This window comes from Diaporthe amygdali (assembly GCF_026229845.1).
Source record: "Diaporthe amygdali strain CAA958 chromosome Unknown NODE_8_length_1307975_cov_65_857355, whole genome shotgun sequence".
Lineage (NCBI taxonomy): Eukaryota > Fungi > Ascomycota > Sordariomycetes > Diaporthales > Diaporthaceae > Diaporthe > Diaporthe amygdali.
The window spans coordinates 382,600-397,560 of NW_026517028.1; the positions used below are offsets into that span (position 1 = coordinate 382,600).

The following is a 14,961-nucleotide window of genomic DNA, read 5'->3' on the forward strand; positions in this document are numbered from 1 at the left end:
GAGGATGGAGTAGCGACGCTTGCTCCAGGTGCTACCGTAATGCAGCCTTGTCAGCTGTGCACGTGTTCAATCCAAGCTGAGGGCTCCACGCCCACGACACGATGCCGTACATACACAGTACATACAGCCCAACCGGCAGCACCAACAGCCAGCAGCAGCAGCGGCGGCAGCAGCATTACGCTCGAGTCTTACTCCTCCACCAACTCCGACTCCGAGCCGAGAGCGCTTCCGATCATCATCATGACCTAGCTGCCTACCCACCGAGCCCTCACTCGATCATGCACACAAGCTCAAGCTCCGAGGCTGTCAAGTCGGTGAAGAAACCCAAACACCAACCTCGTGACGATATGACGACAAAAGGAGGGCGGCCGAGCCCGTCTCTAATCTGCGCCGACCCGGTTTCAGTCACGATCTGGTCATTGCCTCGGGAATCCTCCGTCGACTCGTCGAATACTGAGTCGCTGCGCGAGATGCCGGGTGGGTTTTCCGACCTGGCAAACTTGCGAGACGGTGGCTCTGGTCAAAGCAAACTCTCTCAAAATTCGTCACCGTTTGACTCATGCGCCCCTCAAACCTCATTTGACTTTTCCAAGGCCGCCCGACACACGCAGGGCGAGGGCACCGCCGCAGGGCACGCAGGCTGGTCAAACTGCCCGGCCCTGTCCTGCGCCCAGAAAACGGCCGAGGCAGGACCGTCCACGGGTTTACAACGTACGGAGAACACAGTAAAATGGCATTTCCCGGCAGGGTGGGAGGTCGGAAACATACTTCGACCACGACGGGGGGGCTGGCCCCAGCAGACTGGCCGTCTCCCTGGTCATTGCTACCGTACGTAAGTAGCACTTCCGTCCGTCGGCTCTCCAGCATCAGGCCCGTCCCAGTCAGTCCAGGCAGCCGGATCCAATGCGCTCGACGGCGTCGCCTGATATGCCCATACCTGGCAGCCTGGGTAACAACAGTCCCAAGGGCCTGGTGCTAGACACAGCTCAGAGCTAGGGAGCTGGCAGCTCGAGAGCAGAGTATTATGCGAGACCGTCGTCCCAACTACGCTCACGAACTGGGATCCCGGACCGCCCAGCTCCCGGCCATAACCACCCGTAACCGCGTACCGAGTGCCAGTGCTATGCGATAACGACGAACGCAGTATGTGCCCCGTAGCTCCAAACATATCGCCTCGTCCGCTCGCCCCCAACCTCAGCCGGCCGAGGGGCAAAGGCCAATCAAGCCCAGGCATTCTGCTGCTGCTGCCATTTACTACCGCCACTACCGCTACAGCTGCCCACAGCTGCCACAGCTGCCACAGCTGCCACAGCTGCTGCCACAGCTGCTGCCACTACTGCCGCTTCAGCATGGCTTTCTTTGCTTTTCCTGCGCCTGAGTTAGCCGCGCTTTGCACCCAGGCCAACGCGATCCTACTGTACCCGCCTAGGTATGTATGCAGACAGGCGTGCTTGTCCAGAAAGTATCGTCGATCATCTGGCCAACTGCCGAGGGTACGTTTCTCAAGAAAGAAAAAAATATGCCAGCTGAAGCAGCTACATGACCAATACATGACTTATTGTCAAACTTGTCGAGTCTAATCACCATCGCTTTGAGTTTCTAGCCGGTCATGGGTACGGTTTCGCCCCATATAACCCAGCAGTGTAAACTTTGACGGCCAAAGTACTTTTCTGGCCCCCCAGCCGACAGCACCCCTGGCCGGCCTACATAGTACGTACCTGGCAAATGCTACCTGATGCCATTCCGTCTTATTCCCTTCTTTCCCTCCAGACCTCCGTGGGAGCGATCAAGACCCCCTCCCACGGCCCAGGGACCAGGGGGGGAAGTTCCGATGGGATTTCCAACAATAGACCAGAGGACAGTCCTGTTTCTTCCCAAAGCTTCTCCAAAATACTCCAAAAGACGGGCCTCCAAAAGCCAAAGTATAGTACTTTGCAAAGCTTCAGGAACAGTAACAGGATTTACACCTACCATGTGTGCCTGTACCCACTGCTTATGTGTCCGCAGTGCCGACTTGACTGGTCGTGCCGTCACTTTGACACGACCGTGCTCGCGCTGTCAAGAAGCACTGCGCATCGGCCCCCCAACAGACCAGGCCGGGCATGAGGAGCCGTCGTTTTAGTACGGCCCGCATTACAACAGTGAGAAAGAGGTCTAGAGGTTTTGTGGAAGCCGTGCTCCCGAAAGGGACAACAGCTCCGCCTGGGTTTGCTTCAGAAACGATTCTGCTTGTCAGTGTCAGCGGGGGCTTGGTTGATCGCTCTGCCAAGAGCCCCCAGCTGGACCCGGACCCAACAAAGGATCAGCAGCAGGTGATAGTCACACTGATCCATGGGCCTCCGGAGACCCTGGGCCCCCTGCCCACGGTACGGCCTCGACCTTGTCGGAGCCCAGACGGTACCAGAGTCAGGGTAATCTCAGGTTACGGTACGCCACCCTGCGTCTGAGCAGTCGGGACGGGACTGGTACTTTGGACTGGGATTGGGACTCTGCATGGGGCGTATCACTTTATTATTGCCGCCAGGCATGGGGTCTTAAACTTTGGGACTTGTCGCGATCATTCCGCTCTTGACGACGAGGATTCGTCGAACCTAGTCAGAACAAACTCCAGTCCCAAAGTTCCGACTGCGACTTTGGTGCCCCTATTGCGTCAAGCCCGATCTAAACTGCATGTATAAGTATCACTCGCCCGCCCATCTCCGTCCCCCATCCAGAAGCGGTCGCAACCAGCCCTATTTATCATCAGCCTCGTCAACCCGTGTCGCCATTATCCAAGCCAGGATCACTCTGTCAGGTTCAGTACAACGTACAACGTACATCAAGAAACTAGACAAACAACGCCACCGTCGACCCTGACCAAGACCTTGTCCCAGTTAGCAAAAGCAAAGACGGCAACTTCCCCGTTGATCAACCTATCAAAGAAAGCCGGGACATCCAGAACCTTTACACTGGAACCGGGACCAGTTATATGACATATCACCTTTCTGCGAAGCAGCTGCAGAAGGCACGTCGCACAGCATTGATCAGTATTCTCTGTCACTGACCGTGTCTGTCATCTTTTTTTTCGCCTTTTCGCCTTCGTCCGGAAGCATATAACCCATCACGCGCCAGACGTCCTATTCCCCGCCCGGCTCTGTCTTCAAGATGTTGTCCCTCCACCCTCAAGACTTCAACTCCAACCCATGCTACCTACCCTACCGGTCTTTCGCCGGCCCAGCAATCACCGCAGACCACTCAACCTTTGTGCCATTCACCATGGGTGGCGCCGTACAACCCCCGACACCACAGCAGGAGGACCACATGGACATGGACGGCCCCGCTGAACCCCTCAGCCCGCGCACATCCCCTGCCCACACATCATCTCAGCAGCAGCAGCAGCGTTCAGCCTCGCCACGAACGTCACCCGCGGTGCTGCCTCCCTCTGACTTTGGCAACCTGGACCCCAACACGGTGGCCGAGGCGCTGGAGATCGCGCGCGACAGCCCGGATGGGGCGCGGGATCCCGTGGTCAGCGGCATCCTCGAGTCGGCGCTTACACAGCTGTGGGACCGCGTCACGGCGCAACCCGAGAGCTATGTCATGTCGACAGGCGAGTTCGCCGTCTTCAACTTCTACCAGCACCGGTTTGTGGGCAACAAGCTGGCCGTTGCCGCGAGGAGAAGGTTCTGGGACAACACGCACGCATGAACCCCTTTCCTCGGGTTCCCGATCTAGCGCTTTCATACTTTTCCTCGCGGTATTGGGCCGCGCGGGAAAACTTGGCTCCTCGCTACGCTAGGCTACGCTATGCTCAGTACAGCTCAGTCGGTGAGCGCCAACATCTGGTGGACACTCATTCATCGCATAGCCTTCTCCCGTCTGGGCGAATGAGCAATCGCATCGGCCGAGAGTACACCCTCTCAATGGTGTCTCTCAAGACGCTCTCTACAGCTGCACGGCATCCTGGGCTGACCAGACGAGGCCGTTGAGAACTCGGAATTTCGTCAATGCGCTCCCTCTCCGTCTTGTCTTACCTGGGATGGGCTGGGGTCTGAAGTTCTCAAACGAGTCGAGCACCCCCGCTCTGTTCCGCATCGCGCCACAGAGGCCTTTACCCCCTTCTCCAAGCAACGCCTGTCGAAAGCTCACGTCAAGGCGCAAATAAGATGTCTTGGCATTGCAGCCCCGGACAGGGTTCAGCAGGCTCCGGGGGACGACCTCCAGCCAAACATGGCACGGCACGCCGCCCGTTGAGACCGCGAGATCGTGGTTACAACGGTCGGGCCGTACTCGCAGCAGAGTTCAGCATCAGCGTCAGCGCCCTCCTGTGGGAGTTCCGCCTAGCATGAAAGTGCACTTTTCACCCGAAGTGGTGGTGTGTTTTGTTGAGAGAGAGAGAGAGAGGGACTTTCTTGTGTGTGAGAGAGAGTGGTTTTGAGATTATTTACCAAAACGGTTGGGGTGGTTTCTAAAAGGCAAGGGGACATATACGATACGGATTTTAGCATCTTGGATGGAGTTGGATTTCGGAAGGGGGTTTTTCATCATCATCGCCGCCGGCACCGGCCAACTGTGTTGGTTTCGGGCCGGACGGATCCATTTAGGTGGGGGACACCTTGGTCTGTGATTTTTGCGCATGTTCTTATAACCAGGTTTTGTGGTCGTGTGTTTTTCCACGCAAATTAGGGGGCATCTTCTTCGCATACACACGGAGGGCGTCAAACTTGAGGTTGTTGATACCCGCGTTTACAGTATTTGGTAGCGCAATGAATTCCACAGAGCTCTCACTCTCACTCTGACTCTCAATCTCACTCTGACTCTCAACCTCACTCTGGCCCCTCACTTACTTTTGCTTTTTCGTCACGCTGCGCCTCAACATTCATCCAGCCGCCATCCTACAGTGGCGTGTTCGACTCATGCCCACGCCCTTGGCGGTAATGCCCGTTTCAGCAACTCCACTGTCGAGGAGGACAAAGGACGAGTGCTTTGCCGCGGGCACTGCGGTGGCTGCTGGGAAGCATAGACGACGATCCCAAATAGCATGGCATGATATGATGTCCTGATTAATGAGGCTCGACGAGAGGGCTGGACAACGCCATAACCCATGTTTCGGAGCCGAGAGAGGATCGCCCATACGGAACTTGACGACAGCCATCAGACGAATTCCAAAGGATAGGATAGGATAATAGGATAGGGCAGGTTACGACAGGGAACCAAAAAAAGGCGAGGCGTCAAAGATTTGCCACCGTCTCGCTCGAGACCGAGATCCCAATTCAAAAATGAAAACCCCCCGATCAATACCAAGGCACCCTCGCCAATATCACCCGGGAGAAAAGCTCCTCTCCGGCCGTCCGGAACTGCCCTTTTTCTCTTTTCAGTCTCTGGGCTCCTGGGAACTACTATACTAGATTATTATACCAGGGTGGTAGTCTACTATGCCTGCCCACCCTGCCACCTAGGGGGTGCGTGGCCGGGTCAGGCACGCCAGGGCGGTGCCAGGGCTGGTAGTCCTGGTACACTGGTAGACTAGTTAGTGTACAGTAGCCGTGCCCACGACGACAACTGGACGACCAGCAGGCCTCGCATGATCCCGCAGCACGACCGATTGTCGAACCGGGCCGTTGCATTCTGGCATTGGCAATTGACGCAGGGGCACTGCGCCATACGGTTACACCTGATAGGCAGGCTATCGGAACCATGCACAGTAGTAGTAGGAGAGGAGTAGCGCTGTGCGTGTGCGGTGACTGAACGATGGTAAATTACCTCTACCCAGCTCACCTTGCCAGCCAGCCAGCCAGCCAAGCTACCTTGCCATCAATCATATCAATTCCCCAAGTCGGGGAATTGTGGGGCATGGATGTGGGTGATAAACAACAGGCAAGGGCTCAGGCACAGGAACAGGCACAGGCACAGGCAACGGAACTGCAGAGTCGCAATCTCCAACTCGAATGACACCCTACCAGTTACCAGCTGCCAGTTACCAGCTACCAGCCTGAGCCAGCCTACCACTGCCTACCTCCTGTCTCCTACCTCCTGTTTCCTTCCTCTCCAATATTGGCTGGCTGTACCTTCTCCCTGGTGCTGGAGCTGCATGGGGCTCCTGCCGCGTGCCGCGTGCCGCCTTCCATAACCCGCACCTGTGCCTGCGCCTGCGCCTGCACTTGCACTTGCACATCTGCACCTCCCAAATCCGTCGTAGGCCCGTATGCCCTCATTTGTTGGGGCTGTAACCTCCCCCCAGTCTCCTTTCCCCCCTCCCCTCCCTTCGCGTATCTGCCCATGCTATGCCATTGTATCTAGATTGATTGCGCGTCTGCCCGGATAATTACCACTTTGTGCTCGTCATGGCGTTATCGCCGTGAGGGGGACGGGGCGAGGGGCAAGAGAGAGAAGAGAGAGAGAGAAAGAGACGCGGTGTTCATCTCAATTCCCCTCGCTCGATCCCACCTGCATCACACATCTACTTTATTAAACCGCAGAGCGCATATTCACAGCCCGTGGCTCAACCTCGTGCACCAGCATTCTGCCTCGCCGCCGTGCCTGGTTCGCCTCACTGCTGCTGCTTCTGCCATCCGATGCGAGCTCTTCAGCACTCGACTGTTCGGCATCTGTATCCAGTCCCACGGTGATCGGTCTGCCCGCCAGTCTGCCTCCCCATCGTGATCCAAATTTATCCTATTATATCCTGTTAATCATAATAATTCTCTCATTTTTGCAACCCGCTCAAACACGCACACGCAGCCAGCGAGAGAGAATAGGGAGAAAGATCAGCACAATTCATCAACCCTTGCGCCCAGGAGCCAGGAAGGGGGCTTCCCCATTTCTCTCACATAGTGAGTGAGCGAGTGAGCGAGTGAGTGAGTGCTACCCCGACCAAAAGTACGTTTGCAAGGATACAAGCCCTATCACCCTGGGTCTTGGCGACCAGACGATCGTCTCGGGCTGTTTCTGGGGGGTTGCCCTCGTCCAAACTCTCCACGCACACCGGCAGTCGAGTCCTGACTTTTCTATTGGCAGCCGGCTCAGCCAGCCCGCGGGTGACAAGCTCGGAACGCGCAGCCATGGGTGAGAAGACGCAGTCGCAGTCTTGGTCCCGTGATGGGGGGAAGCATGCGGTTGAGGCTCAGGGTCGTGGCGCCCAGCGACTCGGGCTGTATCCCGAAGACGGAATGGTCGGGACCCAAAAGGGTCAACAGCGACGACGACGCTCGACACATGCATTCGCGGTGTGTCTCGTCGTAGTTGCGGCTCTGACCGCTTTGGGCCTGTGCCACCACCACCAGCACCACCAGCTGCAGTGGCCTGCCTTCGTGGCTGTTGCTCCAACGCGGTCTGAGAGCCCGGCACCGTCCGACCGCGACCCGCTGTCAAGTGGTGCTGGTGCTGCTGCTGCTGCTGCTGCGGCTTCTCCTCACCACCCGGATGTGACCACTGGTCACGTTGGCAATGACCAGACGGAACATGCGGCTGCCGAATCGCTCAGTGAGAGAGTCGCACTCGGCGTGCCCGGTGTGATCAGACGGCAGTCCGCCAATGTGACTACGACTTCTGCGACACCCGCTGCGACAGTTCTAGAAGACTTCCAGGTGCACCAGCCGGTTTTGACTCCCTCTGGGCCGACTTTGGACGACGCCGATGATGATGGCGATGATGGGACCACGGGTGGTTCCGCGGGCGACTCCTGCTCGGTGCTGTTGATGGACCACGTCTTTGCTGTAAGCTATGGAGCTCCTTACGTGGGGGCTTATACGCCGCCGGACTGCGAGTTCAATCGCGTGGTGATCAATTTCACTGTGGTTAGTGAGGGGAGGCAGTAGTAAGTCCAATGTTACCCTGCACCTGCTGTAGACTAGCAGTCAGTCACTGACCGTTCTCCCAGTGACCGCCTTGCTCTCATGTACTTCAATGACACCGAGGTCTGGCGGACATCAACCGCCGAGCCCACGCCTCATCCCGGCATCCGCTGGACCTATCTGAAGGACATGACAGAGTACCTGTCCCTGTGGAAGTCACCCGAGAAGATTATCTTTGACCTAGGCAACCTTATCACAGATGTCTACACGGGCTCCTTCAACACGACTCTGACAGCTACGTTCTTTAACGATGAGGTCGACGTCGCCACGGCGGCTCCGGCTGACCTCATCATCCCTATCAGTGCGCGCAAGTCTGCTTCCGACGGCGTGAGCCAGTTCACGCTGCCCGCCGACAACGCGACGAACACGGTCAGCTTCCCCCAAAATGCCAACCGCGCCGTCTTCTCCGTCAGTGCCAACGGCCAGGCCAACGAGGAGTTCTGGTGGTCCAACGTCCTGCAGTCGGACACCTCGGCCTTTGCTGATACGGCGGGCGACTTTACTGGTTACTCGCCTTGGCGCGAGGTTCAGGTATTTATTGATGGGCAGCTGGCCGGCGTGCAGTGGCCGTTTCCCGTTGTCTTCACCGGCGGCGTGGTTCCCTCGCTACACCGACCGATCGTCAGCCCGGACGCGTTCGATCTGAAAGAGCATGAGATTGACATCACACCCTGGCTCCCTGTGTTGTGCGACGGCAACAGTCACACCTTCACAATATATGTCGCGGGCCTGGTCGACGATGGTGGGTCCGAGGCGAGCATTACACAGACTGTGGCAGCCAGCTGGTACGTCACAGGCAAGGTCTTCGTGTGGCTCGACGATGACGAGACCAGCGTGACGACGGGTTCAGTGCCCGTTGTTGAGGAGTCACAGCCAAGCATCTCTGTATCGTCGGTGCTGACGCAGAATGCCACGGGTGCTAACGAGACCCTTACATATGATACCTTGGTTTCGCGCGCCATCAAAGTCACGTCGACGGTTGTCTCGCGTAACGCCTCCGGCACCGTCAGCTGGACACAAGATCTATCATACAGCAATAAGGGCTATGTCTCGGCCTACGGCTTTGCGCAGGTCAACGATTTCCTCATCTCTGGCACCGACCAGACCATTTCCTCGTCGGCAGTCGTCGGGGCAGACTACAAGACTGAGTATAAGTACCCTCTGTGGTGCAACTCAACTTACGGTTACTCACCCGAGGGTAATTTGACCTTGTACGGACGCCTAATCCAGGGAGTGCAAGTCTACGTTGAGGGCGCAGCAGTGTTCCCCGATGGTCTGGAGGCTTTCTCCGAAGGGAGCAGCGGGTACGGCAGCCCCAAGTATGCCGGCTCGCTGGTCGACACGACAAAGGACAGCACCGCATACTTCTTCCAGTATGCGGATCGCACGAACAGCTCCGGATATGGCTCGACGGACCAGGTCTTCAGCCTCGGCGGCTTCACCACGTCAGGGGGGTCCGTCGACGCGGCCCCCGACCAGGAATTGTACCACCGACACGTTGCGAGTACCAATTCGACCATCACGCTTGACCAGGAGGTCGTAGCTGACGGTGCCGGAGGCGGCACGTCTGGGACCCCCACGACGGATGGTGGAGCTGCAAATGAGGAGTCGTACGCTCAGGCGCCGCTTGATGGCGGCAGTGGAGGTCCCAGGCTATTCATGAACCGGCAGGGCGTTGACGAACTGTAACATTCGAGGCAACAGCCAGTCAGTCAGTCAGCCAGCCAGTCAGCCGTACGCTGGGTAGTTTTGACTCTACAAGCTGCCGTAGTTTTGATTTTCTTTTGTCGGCACCTGCACATGCTCCGGGCGGTGGCGGCTTAGCCGAGCATTTCTAACCGAGCACTGGGCCCGTGGCCTGTCATCCCTTATGAGACGGGTGTCGTTGAGGGACCTCGTATGTACATAACATCAAGCACACATTACAGGCCAAACAATAACCTTGGATGATCTGCCATGTAGTCTAATAAATGACCAACGGCATATCCCCACCGCCTATCTAGTCTGTGCGGGCGCCGTATGCTTTTCTGCAGAGGCACGTCGCGGTGACCAAGACGGGCAATCACGAGCTTTGGCTCAAAGCTTGGCGAAGATTTCATATACGAACACTCACTTATACGACGGCATCTCCCTCTAGGAAAACAGCAAGCTTCGCTGGGCACTCAGCCGGCGATCAAGACCTCCGGCCACAGCCCCGATTGGAGGCCAGTCCCCCCTAGACTGCCAGGCTGTCACAAATCGTGCACCACGCCTCAACCTACCGCATTGTGGAGGATTCTTTAGCCCCAAGAGTAGATAGATTGGGGCCATCTAATCAATTGGCCCTGGTTGGCCCCTCCAAGGGAAGGGTACAGCGCATGGGGGTCGGGGGTTTGGCTGTTGGTTGGCACCTTTTCAGCCTCAAAAGCCGGGCCATGGCTGATCAAGGGCCGTCCCCTTTTATCGAACGTGCATGTGTCAACCCGGCAGGACGCCCCAGAGGACGAACAAGAGAGAAGATGAGGGGATGAGGGGAATTGGGGAGTGGCCAAAAAGTCCACGCGGTGGCAAAAACCCACCCTCGGGACTGCACCGCGATGCAGGCAATGGCAGATTGGTACAGTAGATCTGCGGGCTTTAGCACCGCTTTTTTTTCTCCAACTGCGGGTGGAGATGGGATGAAGGTAGCTTGGGATAGCTGCTTTTGGCAGCTCTGGGGGTGTGTGGGCGTTTGTCACAGTCCTGGTCGATCTCGCATGCATGGATGTACGTACCCCTTCCATCTACAGCGGACCGCCTGCACGAGAACCATGTGGTCCTGCTCGTTTCCCACCGTTGCGTCTGGCCCGTGGCATCTCTCGCTAGCTCGCTAGCCCTCCTTGGCCGATGGGTTAGCCGTCGAGCTAAAGCCATAAAAGTCCTCCGTGCTCCATACTTAGTCGCTTGATGATCGGTCCGCGTGACACGTTTGAGGTTAGGGCTGTGGTAACAGCCTCTGCTGGTGATGGGTTTAAGGTTGAGGCTAGGGGTGCCTTTCCTCATGGGGACGCGATCCTCCAACCAAAGTACCAAGGTAGACGCAGACGTTCATGTCGGTGACCCAAGCAAGCGATGATTATGTACGTCGCCCAGCACGGATCCCAACAGCATTATGCTGCCGCTGCCAGGAGCTGCCGCGCATAGCGACTGCAATCTTGGGTTTGTTCAGGAGAGTTGTATTCGGGGAAACATCTCACTCGAACGCCGCAGGAGGCTACCGAAGCATAGGCTGCATTCTCGCCAGTTCGCATCGGCGGTCTGACGTCAAAACTCAGTCGCAAGCTCGAGGCTATCTCGCAATAGCCTGAGAATCGTGCAAAAACGACGAGGAAGCTTGTAGCAGAAGTTCAGTAGGTTTCGCAACGGCCAACACGGCCGACAAACCTCCGCATCGATCGGCAAGGTCGACGAGACCGCCAGCGGTTTGGAGAGTGCACACTTACGTTGCCTTGCCCTGGTCAGCGTGCCATTCCCTATTCCCGCCCGGTTCTCGCTTCCATTGCCACGGGAAACTGTTCCGCGATTATGATCGACGCCCTATTTTGGCGTCTTCCCTCAGCACCCGCAGCGAGCCGTGGCGGGTCAGTAGTTTGAGCGGCAAGTGACCATCGCGCCGAGCTTGCTGGTGTTCCAATCTCCGAGCTAAATCGATGTCGCTATTGTAGAGTTTGGTCTAGCAGTTGGTGCGCCGAAGTAAGCTGACAGACAATAATCCTCACGAGAAATCCTAGCCGCTCCGTGACGGTCTTCTCCGTGGCATGCCGCAAGTAATATGGCCAGATCTGGAGCTGCACGAACGCGGCGACAGCAACACGTGTACAGTAAGCCCGAAGATCCTGTACTATGCTTGAATGAGCCCAGTGTGGTCCGCTTTGTTGATGGGTCGCTGTCGTCAACAAGCAGCCAGGCAATGCAAACCATCGGTTGCGTGCATCGTCCACGATCTACAGGTGGCAAAAAGCTTAGCCCAGGAGATTGGGGAGCTCTGCGGCATGGCGGGCTACAGATCAGATCAGACCAGCTCTTGGAAGCGAATTCGCCGCAAGCTTTGACCACCTGACGGGAACGAGAGTGAGAACGAGAATGTTTGAGAGTGTGAACATGGCCGGCGTGGCCTCGTCGTGAGCGTCCTTTTGGGAAAGCATATTCAGACTGGGGTTCCCGACAAGAGTTCAAAGAAGGTTTCAGCCAAATCCCGTACCAAATCCCGCGCTACGGGTACCACGCCAAGTCAGACGATCCCGAGCCAAGGAATCCCAAAAGACTGGATCTTAGAGTTTCCTAAAAGGCTTGGGGAGCAAGGGTGCCTGACATGTCCGGGTACATCCCATCGTGATCAGGCAGGTACCTTGCCCGCAGGGGAGGGGTCGGCATGGATCCAACGGCGACTGGGGGCCTCGGGTACTGTGCTTGCCAGGAGTACATAGCACTGGTAGTAGTACCACCATCCGCGCTTCAACATCTCGTCCAAACTCTATCCCTCCCCAAGCTGCAGGTCCATCTCCGGAGATGCGATCCCACGCCTTGCGACCAGTGCTGTGGGGAGCGGGTACTACTGTGCCCATTGTGCTGTAGTAGACCGCGGAAAATAACCACTGCTGAAACTCAAAGTCATCCCAGAGGGGCGAATGCCAAGATTGTTCAGACTTGGCGTTTAGATATTCGCAATTCAGTTGTCAAGACAAGCACCCAGATACGGCGGTGTCTCGTCGCCGTTCCCATGGCCCACGGGACCAGGGGAGTAGAATGTCTGTCCAAAAATGGCTGTTTGTTTCGAGCTGCAGAAATGGCACCAAAGGTAAAGGCCCATCCCTTGTCGGCCTGTCATCTCGTCTATCGCAGCTGTCCTGGTTCTTGGCTGAGTTTTGTTTATCCGACAGGTAAGTGCCGCGAAGTTTGCTGGCCATCAGTGGCTGTCAAGTCGCCGGCGACAGCTTCATCTGAATCCCACTGCGAGCTTGACAGCAGATTTCCCCGCGTGAAAGCGAGGTCACGAGCACGCGGCATACGTCAGTCAGTGGGGCGGCATTTTCTATCGGATTGCCAAAAAGGCAATTTAATAAGTGACAGAGTGTCGAACTCATCGTGTTCCGAACGAAGGCAGACACCGTCCGTGTGGGGGAAGTTCCAGAAGCCTTCGAACGGGTGTCAGGCGCGTTGCGGAGTATCCATACCACGTACTACCGTAACACAGTTCTTTGAGAAAGGCTCGGATGGTGCCCCAGAGCGGTAAGTCGCATGCGAAGGCTTCAACGGCTCGCTCGACAGCCAGAACCTTGTTTCTAACGGAGGGGAAACGGTGAAGGCTTTCCTGTCCGGGATGGGATGTTGGAGGCACGACACGATGGTTTCGACAGCAGGCCACTATAAGCTTTCCGAGGGCTCATGACGCATTCAGGACAAGGCGGGCCGGCGATTGGCGTCAGAGGGCGCGGACTGCCGTGGTGGCAGCTGCCTGGGTACTATGTTTGGGCGAGGGCATTGATGGGGGGAGTCAAGGTATGCGTCATCGTGGAGAGCGATGAGTGGGTACGTTGAGCCGCCAAAGTAGAGCCTATATCAGCTCGGGTCCCCCGACGGCGGATGTATGATGAAGCGGCAAGCTTTCACGAGTCGTTGCCGAGTGGCCGCCGAGCGTCGTCGGCCATCTCTTGCGACAGAGTATGGACAAGTCAGTTTGACGAGAGCGGTGTTTGCAACGGCAGCTCCGAGCGTCGTGAACCAGCGAGCAAGATAAAGTTTGAGTAGGTGTGGCAGCACAGGTCACAGGTGGCACGAGACGAACGCAGCGTGGCAGCTGTCACCCATTACCAGTTCGTGGCAGGGTGGGTAGGAGGGCGAGTTGAAACAGCGTGCGGGTGCTAAGCCATAGACAGCACTGCTCTCCGGGTGGCTGCGGCTGCGTGCGACGTACGCGCAGACGTGTTGATAGGGACCGGAGAGGCTGAGCGGTCCGGTCGCATTAACCTCGAGGGAGGCTGTGAGCCGTCACTCGCTCCCGCGTCGCAAGGATGAGGACGGGCGGTAGTATACTCCGTCGTACGGGATCTGGCTGTCCGCGCTGTGGTGTGAAGTGGTGGTGGTGCGGTATGTGGTTGGTTGTTTCTCGCAGCCGCGCGTCTCAGCGAGCCGGCCGGTCGCAGGTGGCAGGCTCATCATGAGACAGACGTTGGTTGGTGGTGGAGGGAGCAGCACAAATAATCTCGTCCAGTCGTCCAGGCAGTCGTCCAGGCAGTCATCCAGGCAGTCATCCAGTCCAGTCACCTTGTTAAGCGTTTGACTCGAGTGTCATCTTGACTTGTTGGGACTGGGACTTGTTCAAGTTGACAGTGGTATACTGCGACTGCCTCGACTGCGTAACAAGTCGAAGACTCGATGGTTATGTGTAGCAGAGATCTGCAAGACTGCTGCAGGGGTATGCAGGCTTGTAGGGCTGTCGATTGGCTTGGGATCGCCCCGCCAACAGTCAAGTGCCGGGGCGATGGGAATTGAATGGCTGGCCGGCCCTCGTGGGCCCTGCGGAGAGGCTGACAGCAGAAACAAGAAACAGAAACAGAAACAAAAATCAACACTGCATAAGATACAGTGGTCCAGTAAACACCATACACAAGACAAAGACATTGAGTGCCCAAGACATCTCGAGGACATCATCGCATCCTTTGAGGAAAAAACTCAACCACTTAGCCCAACTTCTAATCGCTCTTGCAGCGTGCACCGAGACAACAGCTTATTCCACATCTGAGCAAGTGCGAGGCGTCGACGTCATCAGCCTCCCGGAAACGCTCATACCGCAGTCACAGCCTTCAGACATCGCCTTCACTGCCTCCCTGAGCCGCCCATTGCTCTGTCTGTTCTCGACATCTCTTGTGCTTTTTCATCCTCATACTCATCCTCATCCTCGCCAGTCATCTTCCAACGTTATTGTTGTATCAACAATCCAACCACTGCACCCACATCACCCTGTACTGTATTGTGGTTGATCACTCCACCAGAGATCGTACTCCACATCCCGCAGCTCAACCGCCACTCCAGCACAGACGCGGCAACGTGAACCCACTCGCCACCCACTGCATACCTCCACCTGGATATCCCATACTGTGCTTATCGCGCC

At 56.9% G+C, this 14,961-nt stretch overlaps 3 protein-coding genes across 3 annotated transcripts; all 3 read left to right on the forward strand.

Moving 5' to 3' along the window:
* Positions 1-101: 101 nt before the first annotated feature.
* On the forward strand, positions 102-1,378 carry J7T55_013348 (uncharacterized protein; the record flags this gene model as incomplete). The annotated part of the gene is made up of 2 exons (XM_053141135.1): positions 102-832; positions 1,159-1,378. The coding sequence occupies 2 exons, from the start codon at positions 102-104 to the stop codon at positions 1,376-1,378; spliced, it is 951 nt and encodes a 316-aa protein (XP_052995691.1).
* A 1,766-nt stretch (positions 1,379-3,144) lies between these two features.
* Positions 3,145-3,687, forward strand: J7T55_013349 (uncharacterized protein; the record flags this gene model as incomplete). Its single annotated transcript, XM_053141136.1, has 1 exon — positions 3,145-3,687. One exon carries the CDS (start codon positions 3,145-3,147, stop codon positions 3,685-3,687), a length of 543 nt encoding a protein of 180 aa, XP_052995692.1.
* A 3,353-nt stretch (positions 3,688-7,040) lies between these two features.
* On the forward strand, positions 7,041-9,521 carry J7T55_013350 (uncharacterized protein; the record flags this gene model as incomplete). Its single annotated transcript, XM_053141137.1, has 2 exons — positions 7,041-7,795; positions 7,859-9,521. 2 exons carry the CDS (start codon positions 7,041-7,043, stop codon positions 9,519-9,521), a joined length of 2,418 nt encoding a protein of 805 aa, XP_052995693.1.
* Positions 9,522-14,961: the final 5,440 nt, after the last annotated feature.